Source organism: Acanthaster planci, linkage group LG08 (genome assembly GCF_054643075.1).
Source record: "Acanthaster planci isolate LZ-2023a linkage group LG08, COTS_SCS, whole genome shotgun sequence".
NCBI classification, from domain to species: domain Eukaryota; kingdom Metazoa; phylum Echinodermata; class Asteroidea; order Valvatida; family Acanthasteridae; genus Acanthaster; species Acanthaster planci.
Window position 1 is genome coordinate 15,168,940 of NC_141784.1, and position 17,776 is coordinate 15,186,715.

The window sequence follows — 17,776 nt, forward strand, 5'->3', positions numbered from 1 at the left end:
TTTTGCCAAGGGTCTCCTATGCCTCAGCTAACAGACAAAATTCGGTTGAGCGCACCAGGCGAGCTCTTAACCGTTCGGTGGGCAATCTTTTCCACAGGGCGCCGGGTGGGTTGATTGCTCACCCCCAAATTGAGTGGTGGTGGCAGGATTTATATTTATCAGATGGGGTGCACCTTGTGGATGCCGCTTCGGAATTCCTTATTTATAACTTCCATACCGCGTTACTCCAGTCTTGCGGAATAGCTTGATTTCCTGTTACAATGCCAGCGCAAACACCGCCTCCCCCTACATACGTGAGGTCACTTACCTATCATCACGGGGCCCATTTGGCGGCAGTCATAAATGACCGTGTGGCGGAATTTCATTCTTATCACCGTCATGGGCCTTAAGATTATGAATCAACATAGCTATATAAAACCTATGCAATGAACGAATTCTTACATACATGGAATCAATAGGAAGTCTGTATAATGTGTATGGTTCACTTTGCAGTTTATAACCCAGATGGAATGGGTAGTCTATATACGGATTACGCTTCGACCGGGGATATGCTAAACTATCACTTACATAAAATGCTATTGGTTATCGATCTGGAATTAAAACTGCTCTGGCCGTACGATAACAAAAGAATTAACCTTGCGCTGGTGTAAGATTTCATTCATTTTGTGTCTGACTTATGCGTCAATAAAATATTGGACCGGACTACATGTATTTTTGAGATTAGTTTTGCATGTTACTTCGTGAAGAGTTCTTTTAGACCTTAGTTTCATAAGATGAGTGCTTTTCGATTTGACAAACCATTCATTAAACTTGTTTGAATTGTATGATTTTAATGCAAAATTTGTACATAGTGTGGTTCTTCTAGTGTGTAAGGGTTCCAGACCCAGAGTTGCTAATGCATTTTCATAGTGATTGTATTCATGATATGGTTCACATTGGTTGGGGCTTAGCAGTCTAAAAAACCTATGGGCACTTTACAAATAACGAAGGAAAAGACAGACATAGTGGATAACATCACCGAAAAGGACTATGATTCGTTTGTAACTTACGATTTCACATTTATCCCACCACAACTTTCATTCATAGGCCTTTAACTATTGTATATGAATATATTACGATCATTGCATCATGAGCACGGCATGCTTTCATACCATCCAGCCAGCCCTGCACACTTTATGTAGCATGCACACTGTACATGTACACGTACATATGTTTCCATGTGCATGTAAGTTCTGCACAGTTTCACTGTACATGGTACAATCTGTTACATGTTTTATTGTCCAGTAAAAAGTTTTCAGTGACAAGAAAGGCAATCAGTATCAATCTTTATCAAAGCCGTGTGCAGTGTTGTCTGATTTAAATCACCTTGATTTAAATCAACAATTTAAATCGCAATTTAAATCAACCGTTTTTTTTTTTAAATCACTGATTTAAATCAACATGTTAAATTTTTGAGGTAAAAAGGCAGAAATGTTTCAGTTTTTTAAATCGTTTTGACTGATTGGTAATGGTTGCAGGTTTTGCACATTTTTAACAGCAAATCCCCCCTCTGTGAGCCTTCCAGTTTTTAGTATTAAAAAGTATGAATGCACATGCGTTACACAAAATCTGGGTTGGCAAAAAGTTTATGTTCAATTCTGTCCACTTGTTTTGATTTAAATCAGTATTTTGGATTCAGTAAGTGTGTTTGATGTGAAGGATTTACAATCATGATTTAATTTTACTTCATTTAAATTGCCCAATTCAGAGTAGAACATAGAGGAAGGGCACAGGAGTTAGAACTCTGGCATTTCAAAGTGCTCGATGAGCATTGCCGCCTGGTCAGACAAACAATAGTGAACATTCTAAAATTGCCTGATTACTGCCTGCTGGTTAGCCGTACAAGTGGGACAAGTGCTATTGTAGCAATATTTTGTGTGTTTTGTTTGCAATTAAAACAAAACAAAAGAAAAACTACATGTATTACACATGCAGATAATTTGCTTGCTTTTGAATAGACATTTGAGCCAACTTGTCTCACATTTTTGTAAAAATAAAAAAATCTGATTTTTTTTTTAATATCAAAAACATTGACAACCCTGGCAGTGTGCCATGAGCTTTGGTTGTCACGAAAACTTTGCTCTGTGCATACATAAAGCTTGTGTGCTCATTGAATTCATGCAAGAACTCCCCAGCGTGTCAGATCATAATCATATGTAAATATTGTCATGTTCACACGTGTTGGTTTGACATTTTCCTATTTTGATTGAGGCGGGCTTGTTACAGTCTGCATCAACTGAACAAAGTTGAAATACAGTTTAAACTTTTGAATCCCTTTCACTTTTTCACTTTTATTTAAATTAAAGGGACACATACATGATGTACAACTGTGCTGAATTGTAGGGTTGAAACTTACATGTAATGTCAGTTGGGCCTAAATAGTGTATTTTTAATTCGGAAGTATAAAAATTCTTCACAAATCAATTATAAACGTAGATGTGTAAAAGCTCAAAGAGTGCTACGTACTTAAAAATAGGTTGGCTGCGCCCTCTATTTGTTCGTATACCCTAGTGCCATTACCTGCAAGATTCACCAAGTCTTCTTCTGAAGCATCTTCAAGGGCATTCTCCCACTCAGGATCTAGCTTCACATTTTCCTCCGTTTTCTTTACTGGCTCCGTTTTTTTGGATTCATATATTTTACCTAAGAAAAAAAAAAGATAAAGATGCATTCAGACATGGTTACAGATTCATTAATACTGGTGCTCTTTACCCATTCCTACTGCCATTACGGATGCCTCGGTTGGAGCCGCACAACTTCCAGAACACTATGACATAGAAGCTGTTATCTGTTGGTATAGACTTACACTGGTAGGCTTGTTAATCAGGGCACCAAGGCTGGTGAAGCCAGAACGGAGCGAAGAGAAGATTACAGCAATGCTCCCAAATGACTCTGACAGAACTGCTGGGAAATGGGGTTAATGAAGGGTAGGTGCATAAGTAAAATGTAAGTAACCCTTCCTGGATGAAATGAAGGATGTCTGACACCAAGGCTTGTATGTGGGGGAACCTTGTGCAGACATCAGAAGCTGAAAGTGCTCTGTGTGGCAAAAGGTCAAAGCTATACTGATATGCAGAGTTTGCTTCATCAAGTACATGCAAGTCTTTCTCTGAAAGCAGATGTCCGCAATGTTGGCTGCGGGATACGGGTTGTCTTCAGGTCAGTCCCAGTGTTAAATGCCTTTGGGAACAGTTGTCTAATCGAAACAGTGCATTTGCCCTAAAGGCTGTACAGAAGAGGTGTACCGCACTGAGAGTTGCCTGGAGTTCCAAAATGTTGAAGAGACTTCTCAGTAACTAAGGCACCCCTGTCCCTGAGACCTGGAAGGTGGAAAGGGAAGCACTCCATTCAAATTGCAGAGATGTCAACTTTTCCAAATAATAAAGTGTAATATTGCAACACAACACCAAATTACCTACTGTGTGTATACATTTCAACAGAAACACATTAAAAACCCTTTGAGTCGAAAATCGTTAGCAGTTTCAGCAAACAGCTCTTGTTTTCATTTTTAGCAGTTTCGGCAACTTGCCCAAACAGCTATTGTAATTGTTTTTTTTTTTTCTTTTTAGCTGTTCCCAATCTCAACAGCTTATTGTAATCGTCAATTTTTGTTTCCTTTTTGGCTTTTTCGCAATTTTGCGAAAAAGGCATTCTTTTTATTCTTTCTGGGGGGGGCTTTTTCACATTTTGCGAAAAAAGCTTTGTTTTTGTTCTGGTTTTTTTTTGGCTTTTTCGCAATTTTATGAAAAAGGCATTCTCTTTGTTTGTGTTTTTTTCTTCCTCTTCTGACAAAAAGTCCATTTTTGTGCATATTTTTTCTACCCATGACTTTGGTCTCTCAGCATCTTTGGATCTTCAAACTTACGTCAATGAACAACCCTTATGCATAGATGGTCCTAGAATAATGATGTCATAATGACGTCATCAAGTGATTTATTATTGATTTGTCAATATTTATTTCAGCCCATTGACTTTGTACACATTTTTGAGGCATCAGTTTGGTTACTCAGCTATCTTCAATCGTCATCTAAGTCATACCAAGGAAGGAGCTCGAGACAAAGATAATACTAAAATAATGACATCATGATGACGTAGTAAAGTGATTTATTATTGCTTTTTCATTATTTATTTGATCCCCGTTGACTTTGTACACGTTTTTGAGGCATAATTTTGGTTTTTTATACTCAGCTATCTTCAATGGTTATCAAAGTCATACCAAGGAAGGAACTCGAGACAAAGATAATACTGAAATAATGATGTCATGATGACATCATCAAATAATTTATTATTGATTTTTCAATATTTATTCGAGCCCCGTTGACTTTGTACACGTTTTAAACCAATTGACTTTGTACATACATACAAGTGTTGCCTAAGCTTTTGCATACGCATGTCCGTTGCACTAACAGCTGATCTGCGCGATTGGCCAATGTAAACGTTGTCTCGCAGTCTTATTGCATGACTTGGCTGAAAAGTTGTGAAGAAATCATGCAAAACATTGAGAGACATGAACTCTGAGATTTCGTGTCATCAGGCCTCAACCAATTGTTTAAAGCAGTACTCAACACCAATCGTTCATGCATATATCGACGATTTGCGCGGTACCTCAGGTCAACACATGGATGCGAACAGGACGATGTTTTCGACGGGCCCATGTGTTTTCTTAGGACCTCTTCATGCTCTTGGGACCTCCCAGACCTGAAATTGCACCAGCTCAGTTTCGGATGGAGCACAATACATACTTGTGCTTTTTCAGACATTTCACGAGGGTGCTGAAGATTGGCATGGAACTGACTGAAGTCCCTCAAAACACTCAAGTGCATTCCATATTTCATATCTATGCCCCCCTCCCCCGAGGACAAACCAATGTCATTGCGGGTTCATGGTAAATATCCAAACATGTATGAAATTTGAATGTAGACCTATAATTATTTTTGTAAGCTGTTTATACAAAGTAATTGAATTTTCTTATTTGCTTTGTGTGTAAGGTATCCTTCACACTACTGCTGGAATGAAAGCTGGAGAATGGCGATAAATCTGTTCTCCATGTTATTTCTGAATGATGAAATTCAACGTAACTGCAGTTACATGTAGATATCAGAGACACAAGTACATGTACCAACGATAAAGGAAGCTGCATGCAATGAAGCACGGAAATTAACAGGTGATGGTGAAAAGGCCCACTGTTGCATTGACATACAGACAGATTGCCAGTCATGAATCAGTTTGTGTGTGGGGGGGGACATCCATTTACCATCATGCCAGGTCCCCCATTTTAACATTCGGGTCCCCACATACTCCTCATTTAGTAGGAACCTAAGGTTGCTATACACTATAAGTTCTGACACAAGTTTTCCCCAAGCATCGACACAGAAACTGCTCCAATTATAATATTTAAATGCTTTCCTTTTGCAATGATACAGATGTTCATCAGCACAGACATGAGGGCGGTCTTCACACATGTCCCGGGTATCGTTGAATAGGAAGTGCAGTTGAAGCAGGACGGATCCTGAGAAGGGTGGGAACAGCTTCTTCAAAATACTCGTAGCAAGACTGCAACTGACAGGAAGTGAGATTTATTTGTATATGTACATGTAACCGCTGTAATTTATTTGAAAGACAATGGCAGAAATAGTTCTTCTGGTTTCAGAAGAATAGTGCAAAGTTATCAGCGAAAAGATCCTCATATTTTCAACCGGTCCCCATGTCATTTGAAGTCTGTGCAGATCTTCAAAACAGAAAGAAGTTGGCAGGTTTAATATGATACACTTCAGAAAAATGCCCTGAACCATGAAGGCACTGTGTTTTTGTGTTTGATTATCTACGTGTTGATATCAGGTGAATATTTCAATTTCCTTATTTTTTTCTTGTGTACAGACTTCCTTCATGCTGCTGCTAAAGTGAAAGCTACAGATAATAGTTCTGCATGTTTGGAATTCAACATCACTGCAGTTACACATAGATCAGATGCACGGCTACCCACGATAAATGAAGGTGCTGTACAGCGAAGCAAGGAAATTAAAAGGTAATGGTGAAAAGGCTTACTGTTGCAATGACACACAGATTGCCAATTTTGATTACTGCAGTCATGAAGCAAAGTTTGTGAGTTTGTTTTTGCATTCAATTGGGAAACCTAATAAGTCCACGATTCACAGAGCATTCCAGATTGACAACTGTGTGCAAAATATATGGTTCGTCTTCTAAAAAGTTTAAGTACAAACAAAAGAGGAACAATAGGGGGTCCCCAGTTGTGTGTGTGTGGGGGGGCATCCACGTACCGCCATCATGAATGGTTCCCTCATCAGTACCCACTTGCCCGGTCCCCCACTTTAACGTTGCGGTCCCAATGTACTCCCCATTCAGCGAGAACCGAAGGTTGCTCTATGCCAGTGATTTGTATTTGTGTTTAAGTTTTGACATCAGTTTTTCCATGCATCAACACGTGTACCTGTAATAAATGTTTTCCTTTTTACAATGATGCAGATTGTAATCAGCACAGACATGAATACAGTCTTCATCAAAGTACTCCTAACAAGATTATCAGAAAAATTGCAACCGCCAGGAAATTATTTGCTTTTCGATATAGGTATCCTTCACACTGCTGAAGTGAGAAGAGATAAATTTGTTCTCTATGATGTTGGTTTTAGGAATTGGAATGCAATGTCACTTTGTGGTGTGTATCAGAAGCACAGCTACCCAAGATGAAGGAAGCTGTTGGACAACCAAGCAAAGAAAGTAACAAGGTAACTTAGAGGTGAGAAAGCCTGCCCTTGGATATTGACACACAAGAGATGGCCAGTTTGATGAATACAGTCATGAAGCAAAGACGGGGGATTCATGCATGTACTAATGTAAATCACTCAGTGTTCAACATCCACATGTCCAGTCTCCCACTGTAACATTCCTACTCATATGTAGCAAAGTGATAACAAAAGTGCTGAAAGTTCTTACACTTTTTTTCCATTCTTTAACATATAACTGACACACACTGAATTAATGTCTCCCTTATTTAGATGACAAAGAGGAACGTTTACCAGCATCATACACAGAGGTCTTCTTTGGAATTATTGGTGTGATTGATGGAAATGCAATTCATACTGACACTGTTCTACAGGATGACTTCATTAAAATATCATGATATCTAAACAAAATGCAACCAATAGGACATGAGATATATAGATGCATGTGTACATGTCCCAGGCATAATTTTTCAAGATTTCTGCAGAAATTGTGAACACTTAGAACAGGTTTTGCAAGCAGTATGCAAAGTTTTCAGCAGTCACAAGTTCCTGAAATTTACACGTTTTCCCAAGTCTTCCTAAGTATGTATGGCATAAAAAACTTCACCAGTAGTGAAATGCCCCAAAGTACAAATGCAGATTTCTTTTCATTTATAAATAGTAAGGAAACTTTTAACATTCTTTAACTCTCATAATCCTTCAACTTCAAGACCAGTTTCATTGGTATCTGTTAAATAGATATCTGTTAAAAGTAATCATTTGTCCAGTTACTTTCAATAGGAAATAAGATGTATTTTTGAAAGAATTGTGTGAAATTGATGTTGCATTATTTTTCTTCCCGTCTTTGAATTCGACGAGTTTTAGTTTGTGTATTTCGACAGCCCTAACAGTCCCAAATCCTCTGGTGTTAAGATGATTTTTATAGGGCCAATTTTGCTAATCCATACACCTTACTGTAGCAAATTCTCATTCCGGCAATCAAATCCCTCACAAGAAAAACTGAAGTGCGCCCTCACTCGATGCAATTTCACGTTTTGTATTACCTGACTGATAATTTCCCTACGTTCGTCCTTATTTTCGACAGGAATGAGGCACAAAAGTACGGAGTGGATTGAATGAAGCCTTCGCATTTGAAATAATCATTCACTGAATCATTCGTTGCCCGTTATTCATTAAAGTAAGCAAGGGAAACGTGTTTGTATCTGAGATTCCAATCTCAGGGAGTGCTTTAGAGGAATATTGACCTTATCTGATGATGACGTCATCAGAAGACAAGTCACGTGACATTAAAGGTGCACTGTTTAAGGCCCTGTATCTCCCAAAGTGGATGTTCGATCGGGTTCAAATCTTGCAGATATCTTGAAAAGGGAGTGCTTTTAAATAGAGGAATATTGACAGGTGCATATTGGCCTCACGTGATGGTGACTTCATCAAGGGACAAGTCATGTTACATTAAAACTGATCTCTTGAAGCACATCTTTTTGATTAAATTTATATATGTAAATGCATGAATATGAACAATCTCAAACATTTTGTGCTATGCAAACAAAGCACTTTTCTTCACAACCACAAAAAAGTGAAAAGCCCTGTGTTCTGTCCTTGAGACAGACGTAATTCCTCTAGTTGGCTTTTTCATAATTTTGCGAAAAATGCATTCTGTTTGTTCTTTTTTTTTTGGCTTTTTCGCAACTTTGCGAAAAAGGCATTCTTTTTGTTCTGATTTTTTTTTCTTTTTCTTCTTCTTCTTCTTCTTCTTCCTCTTCTTCTACCCAAAAGGCCATTTAATTTGTGCACATGTTTTTCTGGCCACCACTTTAGTGCCTAAACAACTTTCGAATGTCATTAAACTTACACCAATGAAGGACCCTTATACATAGATGTGCATAGAAGCATGACGTCATCAAATGATTTTTTATTGATTTTTCAATATTTTTTCCGGCCCATTCACTTTGTACACGTTTTGAGGCACAGTTTTGGTCACTTAACAATCTTCAATCATTATCACACTTACACCCAATGACAACCCACATGCAACATATTTTCCAAATTGATGACGTCATCATGACGTGATCATATGATTTGTTATGCATTTTTAAATCTTTAATTTTCCTCATAGACTTTGTACATAGATTTCAAGTTGCAATATCTTCAGCTAGCAGACTTGAATCGGTCTAAAAGTTACACCAAGCACAGATGATCAGGCAAATATTCTACCAAAGTAGTGACGTCATGATGAAGTCATCATGTAAATTATTTTGAAATTTTCAATCTTTATTTTTCCCATGGCTTTTTGTACACAGATTTGAAACAGCTAGTTGCAATATCTTCAGCTAGCAGACTTGAATCGGTCTAAAAGTTACACCAAGCACAGATGATCAGGCAAATATTCTACCAAAGTAGTGACGTCATGATGAAGTCATCATGTAAATTATTTTGAAATTTTCAATCTTTATTTTTCCCATGGCTTTTTGTACACAGATTTGAAACAGCTACCTTAACTAAACTACGTGTCCGATCAGGTTGAAACCTTGCATGTATTCACAAAGGGATGTGTTTGAGATGAAAACCGGCATCATGCGTTGACAATGTCATCACGTGACAGGCACATGAAGGGGCGCTCTTTAAAGCATTATATTTCCTAAACAGAATCCCAATTGCTTTGAAACTTTGGCGCAAGATTACTATAAGAATGAAGGAGAAATCGGGTACTTTACACTCCATCATTTTATTTGAAATATGCCTAAGAGTCCGAATATGAAGTAATATTTCATAAAAATTGTTCAGTTTAAGCACAAATCACGTGACATGAACTTAAAGGAGCAGTGTTTCTGCAAACGAGTTTATAACCCATTGACTTTGTACACGTTTTGAGCGACAAATTTGGTAACTTTCCAATGTTTGATCAATGGAAAAATAATAGCCAACAAAGAACCTGATGCAAGATTTATAGCTAATGTATGACGTCACGATGACGTCGTTGCCTTATTTTAAATTCGTTTTTCTACTTAACACAAGTGAACAAGTAGTCTTTAGCTTTGCCGCAAGATTACTATAAAACCGAAAGAGAAATCGGATACTTTATGTTATTTTATTTGAAATATGCTTAAGAGTCGGAATATGAAGTAATATTTTATTAAAATTGTTCAGTTTAAGTGCAAATCACGTTACATGAACTTCACCGAGCAGAGTTTCCGCAAATGAGATTTTTTGCCCAAGACTTTGTACACGTTTTCAAGGTACAATTTTAAAACCTTTCCGATGTTTGATGGTTATCAAAGTGACAGCGAACAAAGACCATGATACAAAAATTATTGTAAGTAAAGGACGTCATGACAACGTCATTAAGTGATTTTTTATTGATTTTCAATATTTTTTTCAGCCCATTCACGTTGTACACGTTTTTGAGGCACAGTTTTGGTCACTTAACAATCTTCAATCATTATCAAACTTACACTCAATGGAGACCCACATGCAAAGTATTTTCCAAATTGATGATGTCATCATGACATCATCATATGATTTGTAATGCATTTTTAAATCTTTAATTTTCCTCATAGACTTTGCACATAGATTTCAAGTTGCAATATCTTCAGCTAGCAGACTTTTCAATCTTTATTTTTTCCCACAGCTTTTTGTACACAGATTTGAAACGGCTACATTAATATACTACGTGTGCGATCGAGTTGAAACCTTGCATGTATCCACAAAAGGGATGTGTTTGAGATGAAAACTGGCATGATGTGTTGACAATGTCATCACGTGACAGGCACGTGACATTGAAGGGGCACTCTTTAAAGTATTATATTTCCTAAACAGAGTCCCAATTGCTTTGAAACCTTGCATGTATCTTATACACGCTCCACTACACTTTTATTCCCTTATTATTAAAATCACTATATCTTCTCAACTACATGTCAGACTCAGTTGAAACTTTTTATCTATTGTACCTATAAATGCAAATGTTTAAGTCAAAAACTCACACGATTTGCAGATGACATCATCATATGATCAGTCACATGAACATCATCACTATATCACATAAACCAAAGTCACACTGATAAAACATTCTCTGTTGAACATTCGTTTTAAATTACATTCACTGACTAATTTTTTGCCTTTGCTTTTCCAGTATACACAAATTGTTAAAAATTGCAAAACAATGCGAAAAAGCCCTCTGACCAAAAGCCTATGTGTTTTGTGCATGTTTCTTCTGCCATCGACTTTGGTACTTGCAACTTTTGATCTTCATCAAACTTACACCACTGAAGGACCTTAGTTCAAAGATGCGCATAGAACAAAGACCTCATAATCATGAAGTGATTTATTATTGATTTTTCAATATTTATTTCAGCCCATTGACTTTGTACATGTTTTCGAGGCACTATTTTGGTAACTAAGCAATATTAGATAGTTATCAAACTTACATCAAGCACTCACCATAAAGTGAAAATAATACGTAAATGTTTACATCATGATGACATCATCAAAAGATTTATTATTGATTTTTCAATATTTATTACAGCCCATTGATTTTGAACACGTATTCCAGGCACTATTTTGATAACTTAGCAATATTTGATTGTCATCATATTTACACTAAGTATTCCCCATAAATCGAAATAATACGTAAATAGTTAAGTCATGATGACATCATCAAGTGATTTATTATTAAACTTTGAATATTCCATTAAATTGGATTGGGTAGAATATTATTCAAATCATATACTGATGTAGTCACCGTCGACATGGTATTTTTTCCAATACCGATATATTGCCTTTTCCATAACAACATTATGGAAATGTCAAATGTTATTAATTTTGCATGGATTCTACTCTTTGTTTGCATAAAAGATATGGCTGATACCTAATCTGCGTGGGGATGTATTAAGTTGTGAACTCCAAACACGACAGGTGTTGAAGTCATTGACAACACCAGGTCTTTAACTTACAGATCTTATGGTATCAGCTAGTGTACACGGGAGTGATTTCGGAGTCTATATCATGCATTACACTTCCTAGTCACAGCTCAAAAAATGAAATTCATTTCTTGCGCCAAAATGTCCAGGATAAAGCAACAGATGTCATCGATAGTGGTCCTGCATTCTCTTACTTAAATTTTGTACACAAAAAATCTGAAATGTGCAATTAATCATTGTTACGTTAGATATTATCAAACAATTACATTTTTTAGAGTAACAATGCATATTTATGGTTATGTAAATAAGGGTGTAGTTTGCATACTGGTGTCAACGGAAAATACATTTAACTGCAACTGATTACCAAGGGGCTTCGAGTACAGGTATGGGAAGGGTAATTAAGCGGGCCTACAAACTGCCTACCGACAAGGCGTTGCCAGGCAACTGTATATCCATGGTGACAGTGCATTTTAAAGGGGTTACTGAGGGACGGGGAAGTACAGAACAGAACGAAGATTAAAAAATTAAGCAAAATATAACACATCACAAGAGGTTATTTTGGAAATGTTTCTCGTGCAAACTATAACAATAGAATAAAGACAGGGAATAAAAAAAGTGTACTGTCAAAATATTATATGTAATCAATGCTCTGAATTATGTAATTGCCGAGCTTTCGGTAACTGGGTACCTTTGTCAAGGCAAACAAATTCAGTTCAGAAAAACGAACAAAAGCTTTTAATAAGTTTGCCTCCACTTTCTGTTTTAGCGCAGGTGCACAAGAAATCATAATTTATTAGTGACTGGTCTATGCAAAACGTTAGTTACATGCGTGACCTTAAATTCTAAATATGGATCTAGTCTTGCTACATGACCAGATATTACCAAGCCACAATAAAATAGAAAAAATCTGGCCCAAGATTTGTCACGCGGCAGCTCCTCAATAACATATTAAACCGCCAAATTTCCTCTGATATTTTACATGTATATCTGCTACCGGTCCCTACATTCAGAGGACATAAAACGTCTCCAGACTACAAAAGGAACAACAATCAGTGTAAACTAGTCGGTATTTCCAAAGGCAAGAAGATCATGGACAATAATAATAATTCACGGCAAAACAAAGCTCGCACTTGCTGAGTAGGGGAATTAAAACAGAGTGTGACATTAGGTTTGGCAAACGCTTTTCTGTTTCATAATTATCTATCATAATTACTGAACTCCGCACAAGGATTACTGTGACAATGAGGGCGAAATCAGGAAAAGATTTCTGTTTCATTTGATTATATATATTTTCAAAAGTCAAGATAACAAGTAACATTTCACAAAAAGCTTTCATGACACAAATCATGTTGCATGAATTTAAAGGGCCAAGTTTGTTTTCTAAATAGGTTTTTTACACATGTCTCTACCCTAAGCAACTACCCTGCCTTGTAGATCATTCCAAACTAACACGTAATGATAATGTCATCTGCTGATTTATAATTTACTTTCGAATATTCACTTTTTCCCACTGACTTTGTACACAGTATCAAGGTACCCCTTTGGGCACTCAAGCATGTTGCCTCTTCAAAGTTATTTTCAGCAAAGTTAGAAGTGCAAACATTTACTCTAAATATTGACGACAAGAACACATCATCAAGAGTCACGTGACATGACAAACATATTGGATCGGGTCAAAGCCTGCAAATATACCCAGAAGGATATGTTTCATACTGTAATAGACCTTATATGATAATGAAGTGGTCAAGTGTGAAGTCACGTAACATTCAGGGTACACTCCTTAAAATGCTACATCTTATGTATGTCAGATTTGGTTGATGCCATGCAAATATCTGGAAAAGGATTGTTCAACACTCTATTTGACCTGATGTGGTGATGAAATCAGGTACATGTATCAAATCATGTAACATTAAAGGTGCACTCCTTAAAGTGCTATATCTTCTCGAATACATATCCTATTGGGTGGATTAACGGTGAATTGTAGTTCAAAAAACCTATACCTATATTGTACAAGTCTGTAATTGACCTGATATGATAATGAAGTGGTCAAGTGTGAAGCCATGTGACATTCAAGGTGCACTCCTTAAAGCACCACATCTTCTCAAATACATATCCTATCGGGTGGATTGACTGTCAAATGTAGGACTGTTCAAAAAACCTTTACCTATATTGTACAAGTCCAATTGAATTAAAACTAGTATGAACATTTATTTCAGAAGACATCATACTGAAATACCGAAACAGCTCTGTAACTAATGTACCTTGTCTCTTAACAATCTGGTAGAACAGTGATCGAAACTTTGTCACATTTAAATAAGGAGAAGTGAAGTAGACACACTACATGTATCTCAATAAAGTAATAAAATAATGCGGTGTTTTTGCTAACTAGTAACAAGCCAAATAACAAATTTTGAAAAACTAGAGTGATTGAGCCTAGTTCCTTTGCCACTGTTTGCCAGGAATCTTCCTGAATGCTTTCCTAATACACTATTCTGCAGGAACAGCACTTTTTCCAATTTTCAACTTGCAGAGAAAATCAAGCACCACATTAATTGATAGCTGGTGCTGGGTGCTGCATGCTTCTCCAATACAGGCTACCCAGAGAAATCTGAAAACCAAATTCCAAGACTTTCAAGGACTTTAAGATGACAATTTCTAAGACAATGAATGCCGATTTCCAAAGAAGAATTATTTAGTACTACAGACTAGAAGACTGCCATATCCACCACTGTTAACTGACAAGCATAGAGTATGTAAGTTATCATCACTCTGTCATCATTTCAAAAGCAGCCAATCAGAAACAACCCTTACACGGTCTTGATTTGCATGACTTTTCAAGGCAACCTTTTTCCCAGGAATTCCCCCCCCCCACAGAAATGTGGGTGAGGTCTGCTATTGAATACCTACCCCAAACAGTTGCTAAATATGCACATTCCTTTGCGTCTGATTCAATTTGCTAAATCTTCTGATCAACCGTAGTGCGCCCTAATGTCCCATGACGCATAGCAGAATGGCCGCCATGTTCGTCCTTCCTTTCCGGTATTAAAAGCATCCGAGCCAAAAGTCGGGAAAGGTGGGAGGGAGCCGACTGTTTGGGGGTAGGTATTCAATAGCAGACCTCACCCACATTTCTGTGGGGGAGGAATCTTCTGCTTAACCTACCCAAAACAGTCGCTAAATATGCAGAGTAGCACCGAGCCCTTGGAGGGGGGTGCGGCAAGGACGCACTACATAATGAGAAGGTCAGAGGAATAAGAAATTGTCCAAATTTATTGTGGACTCACCAAATAATGGAGTTCATATGTTGTTCTAGTGGTGGGCTGCTTCGATAAGGAACCCTTCTGTATTGATTTGGCCAATGTTCGGACCGCTCCGCCATGTGCAGAGTCCTTTTGTAGAATATCAGTGAGGTAGCATGTGGTGAAGGTAGATGGGGTCTTCCAGCATGCTGCCTTACATATTTCCTCCATTGGTACGCCCCTGAAGTAGACCCAAGATGTGGGAACTGCTTGGATATCATGAGCCTGATAAGGTGTTGTGTTTCACTGTCCACAGAGTTTGGCTAATCTGGGTTAGCAAACTTGATGGCTGAAACTGCCCATCTGGCTATAGTATCTCTGGTCGCAGCTCGGTGAGGTTTCATTGTGGTGAAGAAAAGCTGCGAAGTTGTACGTCTGAGTTTTTTGGTTTTGGCTAGGTACCATTTAAGAGTCTGCACTGGGCACCATGTTTGTCATCGGGAGTCCCAGTGTGTTTGGTAATATCTGGTACAAAAATGTCGGGAGGATGTAAGGAAACTGATTGGTTCTTGGTGAGAAACCTTGCGTTGAGATGAGATGAACAACATGGGGTTCCCATCAGATGTGGCCATCTGAGATGCCAATGCCTTCAGTTCACTGCCGCACTGTGAGGTAGTAACTGCCAGCAGGAATGCCAGTTTCACCGATAAGTTAACCGGAACAGATGTTTAAGAGCAGTATTGTCGGAAACAGTCAAACTATCTGGAAAGCCATCGTGTATCGCCGCAATGGCTGACTGGTAGTTACGGGTAGTTGAAACCTGGAAATCTGATTTGAACAGGTGCATGAAGAAGTCAGCTACGGAGGTCATAGAAACTTCGGTTGGAAACAAACGTCGCTCTGAACACCATGAAGTAAAATGTCGTAATCTGGAGTCATATACGTCACGTGTAGATTGGCGTTGACTCTTCGAGGCCTTTTCAGCAGCTTCATCACGAAGTCCTGCTGATCTGAAAGACTGTTTGACAATAGTCAACAGGTCAGGTGTAGTGACGTCGGATAAGGGTGAAACATGCCTGACTTCGGCTGATGTAGCAGATCCAGTCTGTCGGGAAGGATCACCGGTACCTGGATGAGAAGTCTTGTCAAATGAGGGAACAATGGCTGGCGTGGCCAAAAGGGGGCGATGAAATGGACGCGGCATTGGGGATATTGAAGGGAAGGCGTAGACCGACATCCCTTCCCAATTGATTTGAAGAGCATTCTTTGCCCAGGCTTGCGGGTGGTAAAACCTGGTGCAGAACACTGGAAGTTGGGCATTCTCTGCTGAGACGAAAAGATCGTTGTTTGGTTCTCTATTTCGATGAAGATCTCTTCAACTACAGTGGCATGCAGTGTCAACTCCGTGGGATGTACCTATCCCCGAGAGAGAGCATCTGCTATGGCGTTGTTGACACCAGGAATTTGAGTCGCCTGGATGTGGATGCCATAACCGTAGGCCCACAGTAATATCTGTCTCGTCAGGAGGCATAGGCAGGAAGAGGTGTGCCTCCCTGGCAGTTGATGTATGACACCACTGTGGAGTTGTCTGAGCAGATGAGGACTTGTTTGCCTGTAATGCTTGGGCGGAAAGCTTTCAGTGCAATGAATACGGCCTGAAGTTCCAGTATATTGATGTGATTCCCTTGGAGCTGGAGGTCCCATGTTCCTGATGCTTGAAGCGGTGGTAGGGAGGCTCCCCAACCAAGATGAGAAGCGTCTGATGTTATGGTTATTTCCGGGTTCACCTTGGGGAAGGGAACTCTGAAAGAAAGGTGCTCCTTCACTATTAAACCAACACTGAAGATGGGGGTGGATGAAGTCTGATATGGGGACCTGGAGACTGTTAGAGTCCCATTTGGGCCTGTAGAGCGCTAAGAGATGAAGTTGCAGTGGGCACATGTACAGCTTGCAGAGGGGAATAAGGTCCACCATGCTGGCCATCAAGCCTAGGAGACGGAGCCTGGCGTGGGCCGGAGCAGACTGCTCGGTAGAAAAGACTTTCACGCAGTCGAGAAGATTGTCTATGTGTTCAATCATCGGTAGGATTATGCCTTGATGAAGGTCGATAGATGCCCCTAGATATGTCAGGTATTGAGTTGGGGCATGATTTAACTTCTTGTGGTTGATGATGAATCCCAGCCAATTTGTGATGTCGCACGTAGAAACCTCTGCTTTGTTGAATGATCTGCCGACGATCAGCCAGTTGTCCAGGTAATGGAAGAGCATGATGTCTCGATTTCGAAGGTGAGCGGTGACGATCTTTGCGAACGCTCATGGTGAAGTGGAGAGGCCGTAGTGGAGAGCCGTGAATTCGAAAAGGCCCCTGTTGTACAAGAAGCATAGGTATTCGTAGCTTTGAGGGTGAATCGGAATGTGGAGGTAGGCATCTTTCAAGTCTATGGAAGAGGCCCAGAATGGAACCTGTAGAGATCGGGTGACCGTCGAAAGATTCTCATGTGGAATTTCTTCGGGCGGATAAAGCGGTTTAGAGGTTTGAGGTTCAAATGTTTTTGAGTTCTTTCTTTGGAGTGAGGAAGAACATTGAGATGAAGCCTTTGTTTGCTTGAGATTTGCTTGACGTTTCTGAAGGAGAGAGTCTATCTCAGACTCCAGTGCCTGTCGTTTGTTTTTGTTGGTAGGAACTGGAGTCAGACGGAGAATAGGTACAGACAGAGGGGTGCTCGTGAATTTGAGGGTGTATCCATAGCGAATGGTTGCGAGCACCCAGCTGTCCGATGTGACTTTCTCCCAAGACCCTGCGAAGAGTTGAACTGCGAAGAGTTGAGCTGGATAAGTCGAA

The 17,776-nt window shown here is 39.0% G+C and overlaps 1 protein-coding gene across 2 annotated transcripts in view; it reads right to left on the bottom strand.

Annotated features, from left to right (window-relative positions):
- LOC110988718 (tropomodulin-2-like) overlaps window positions 1-17,776 on the bottom strand; it is a 154,153-nt gene that overhangs the window by 78,756 nt on the left and 57,621 nt on the right. For both annotated transcript variants that reach the window (XM_022252499.2, XM_022252498.2), the window contains exon 5: window positions 2,560-2,682. In XM_022252499.2, coding sequence (XP_022108191.1) covers window positions 2,560-2,682 — 123 coding nt within the window. The remainder of the gene's footprint in view (window positions 1-2,559; window positions 2,683-17,776) is intronic.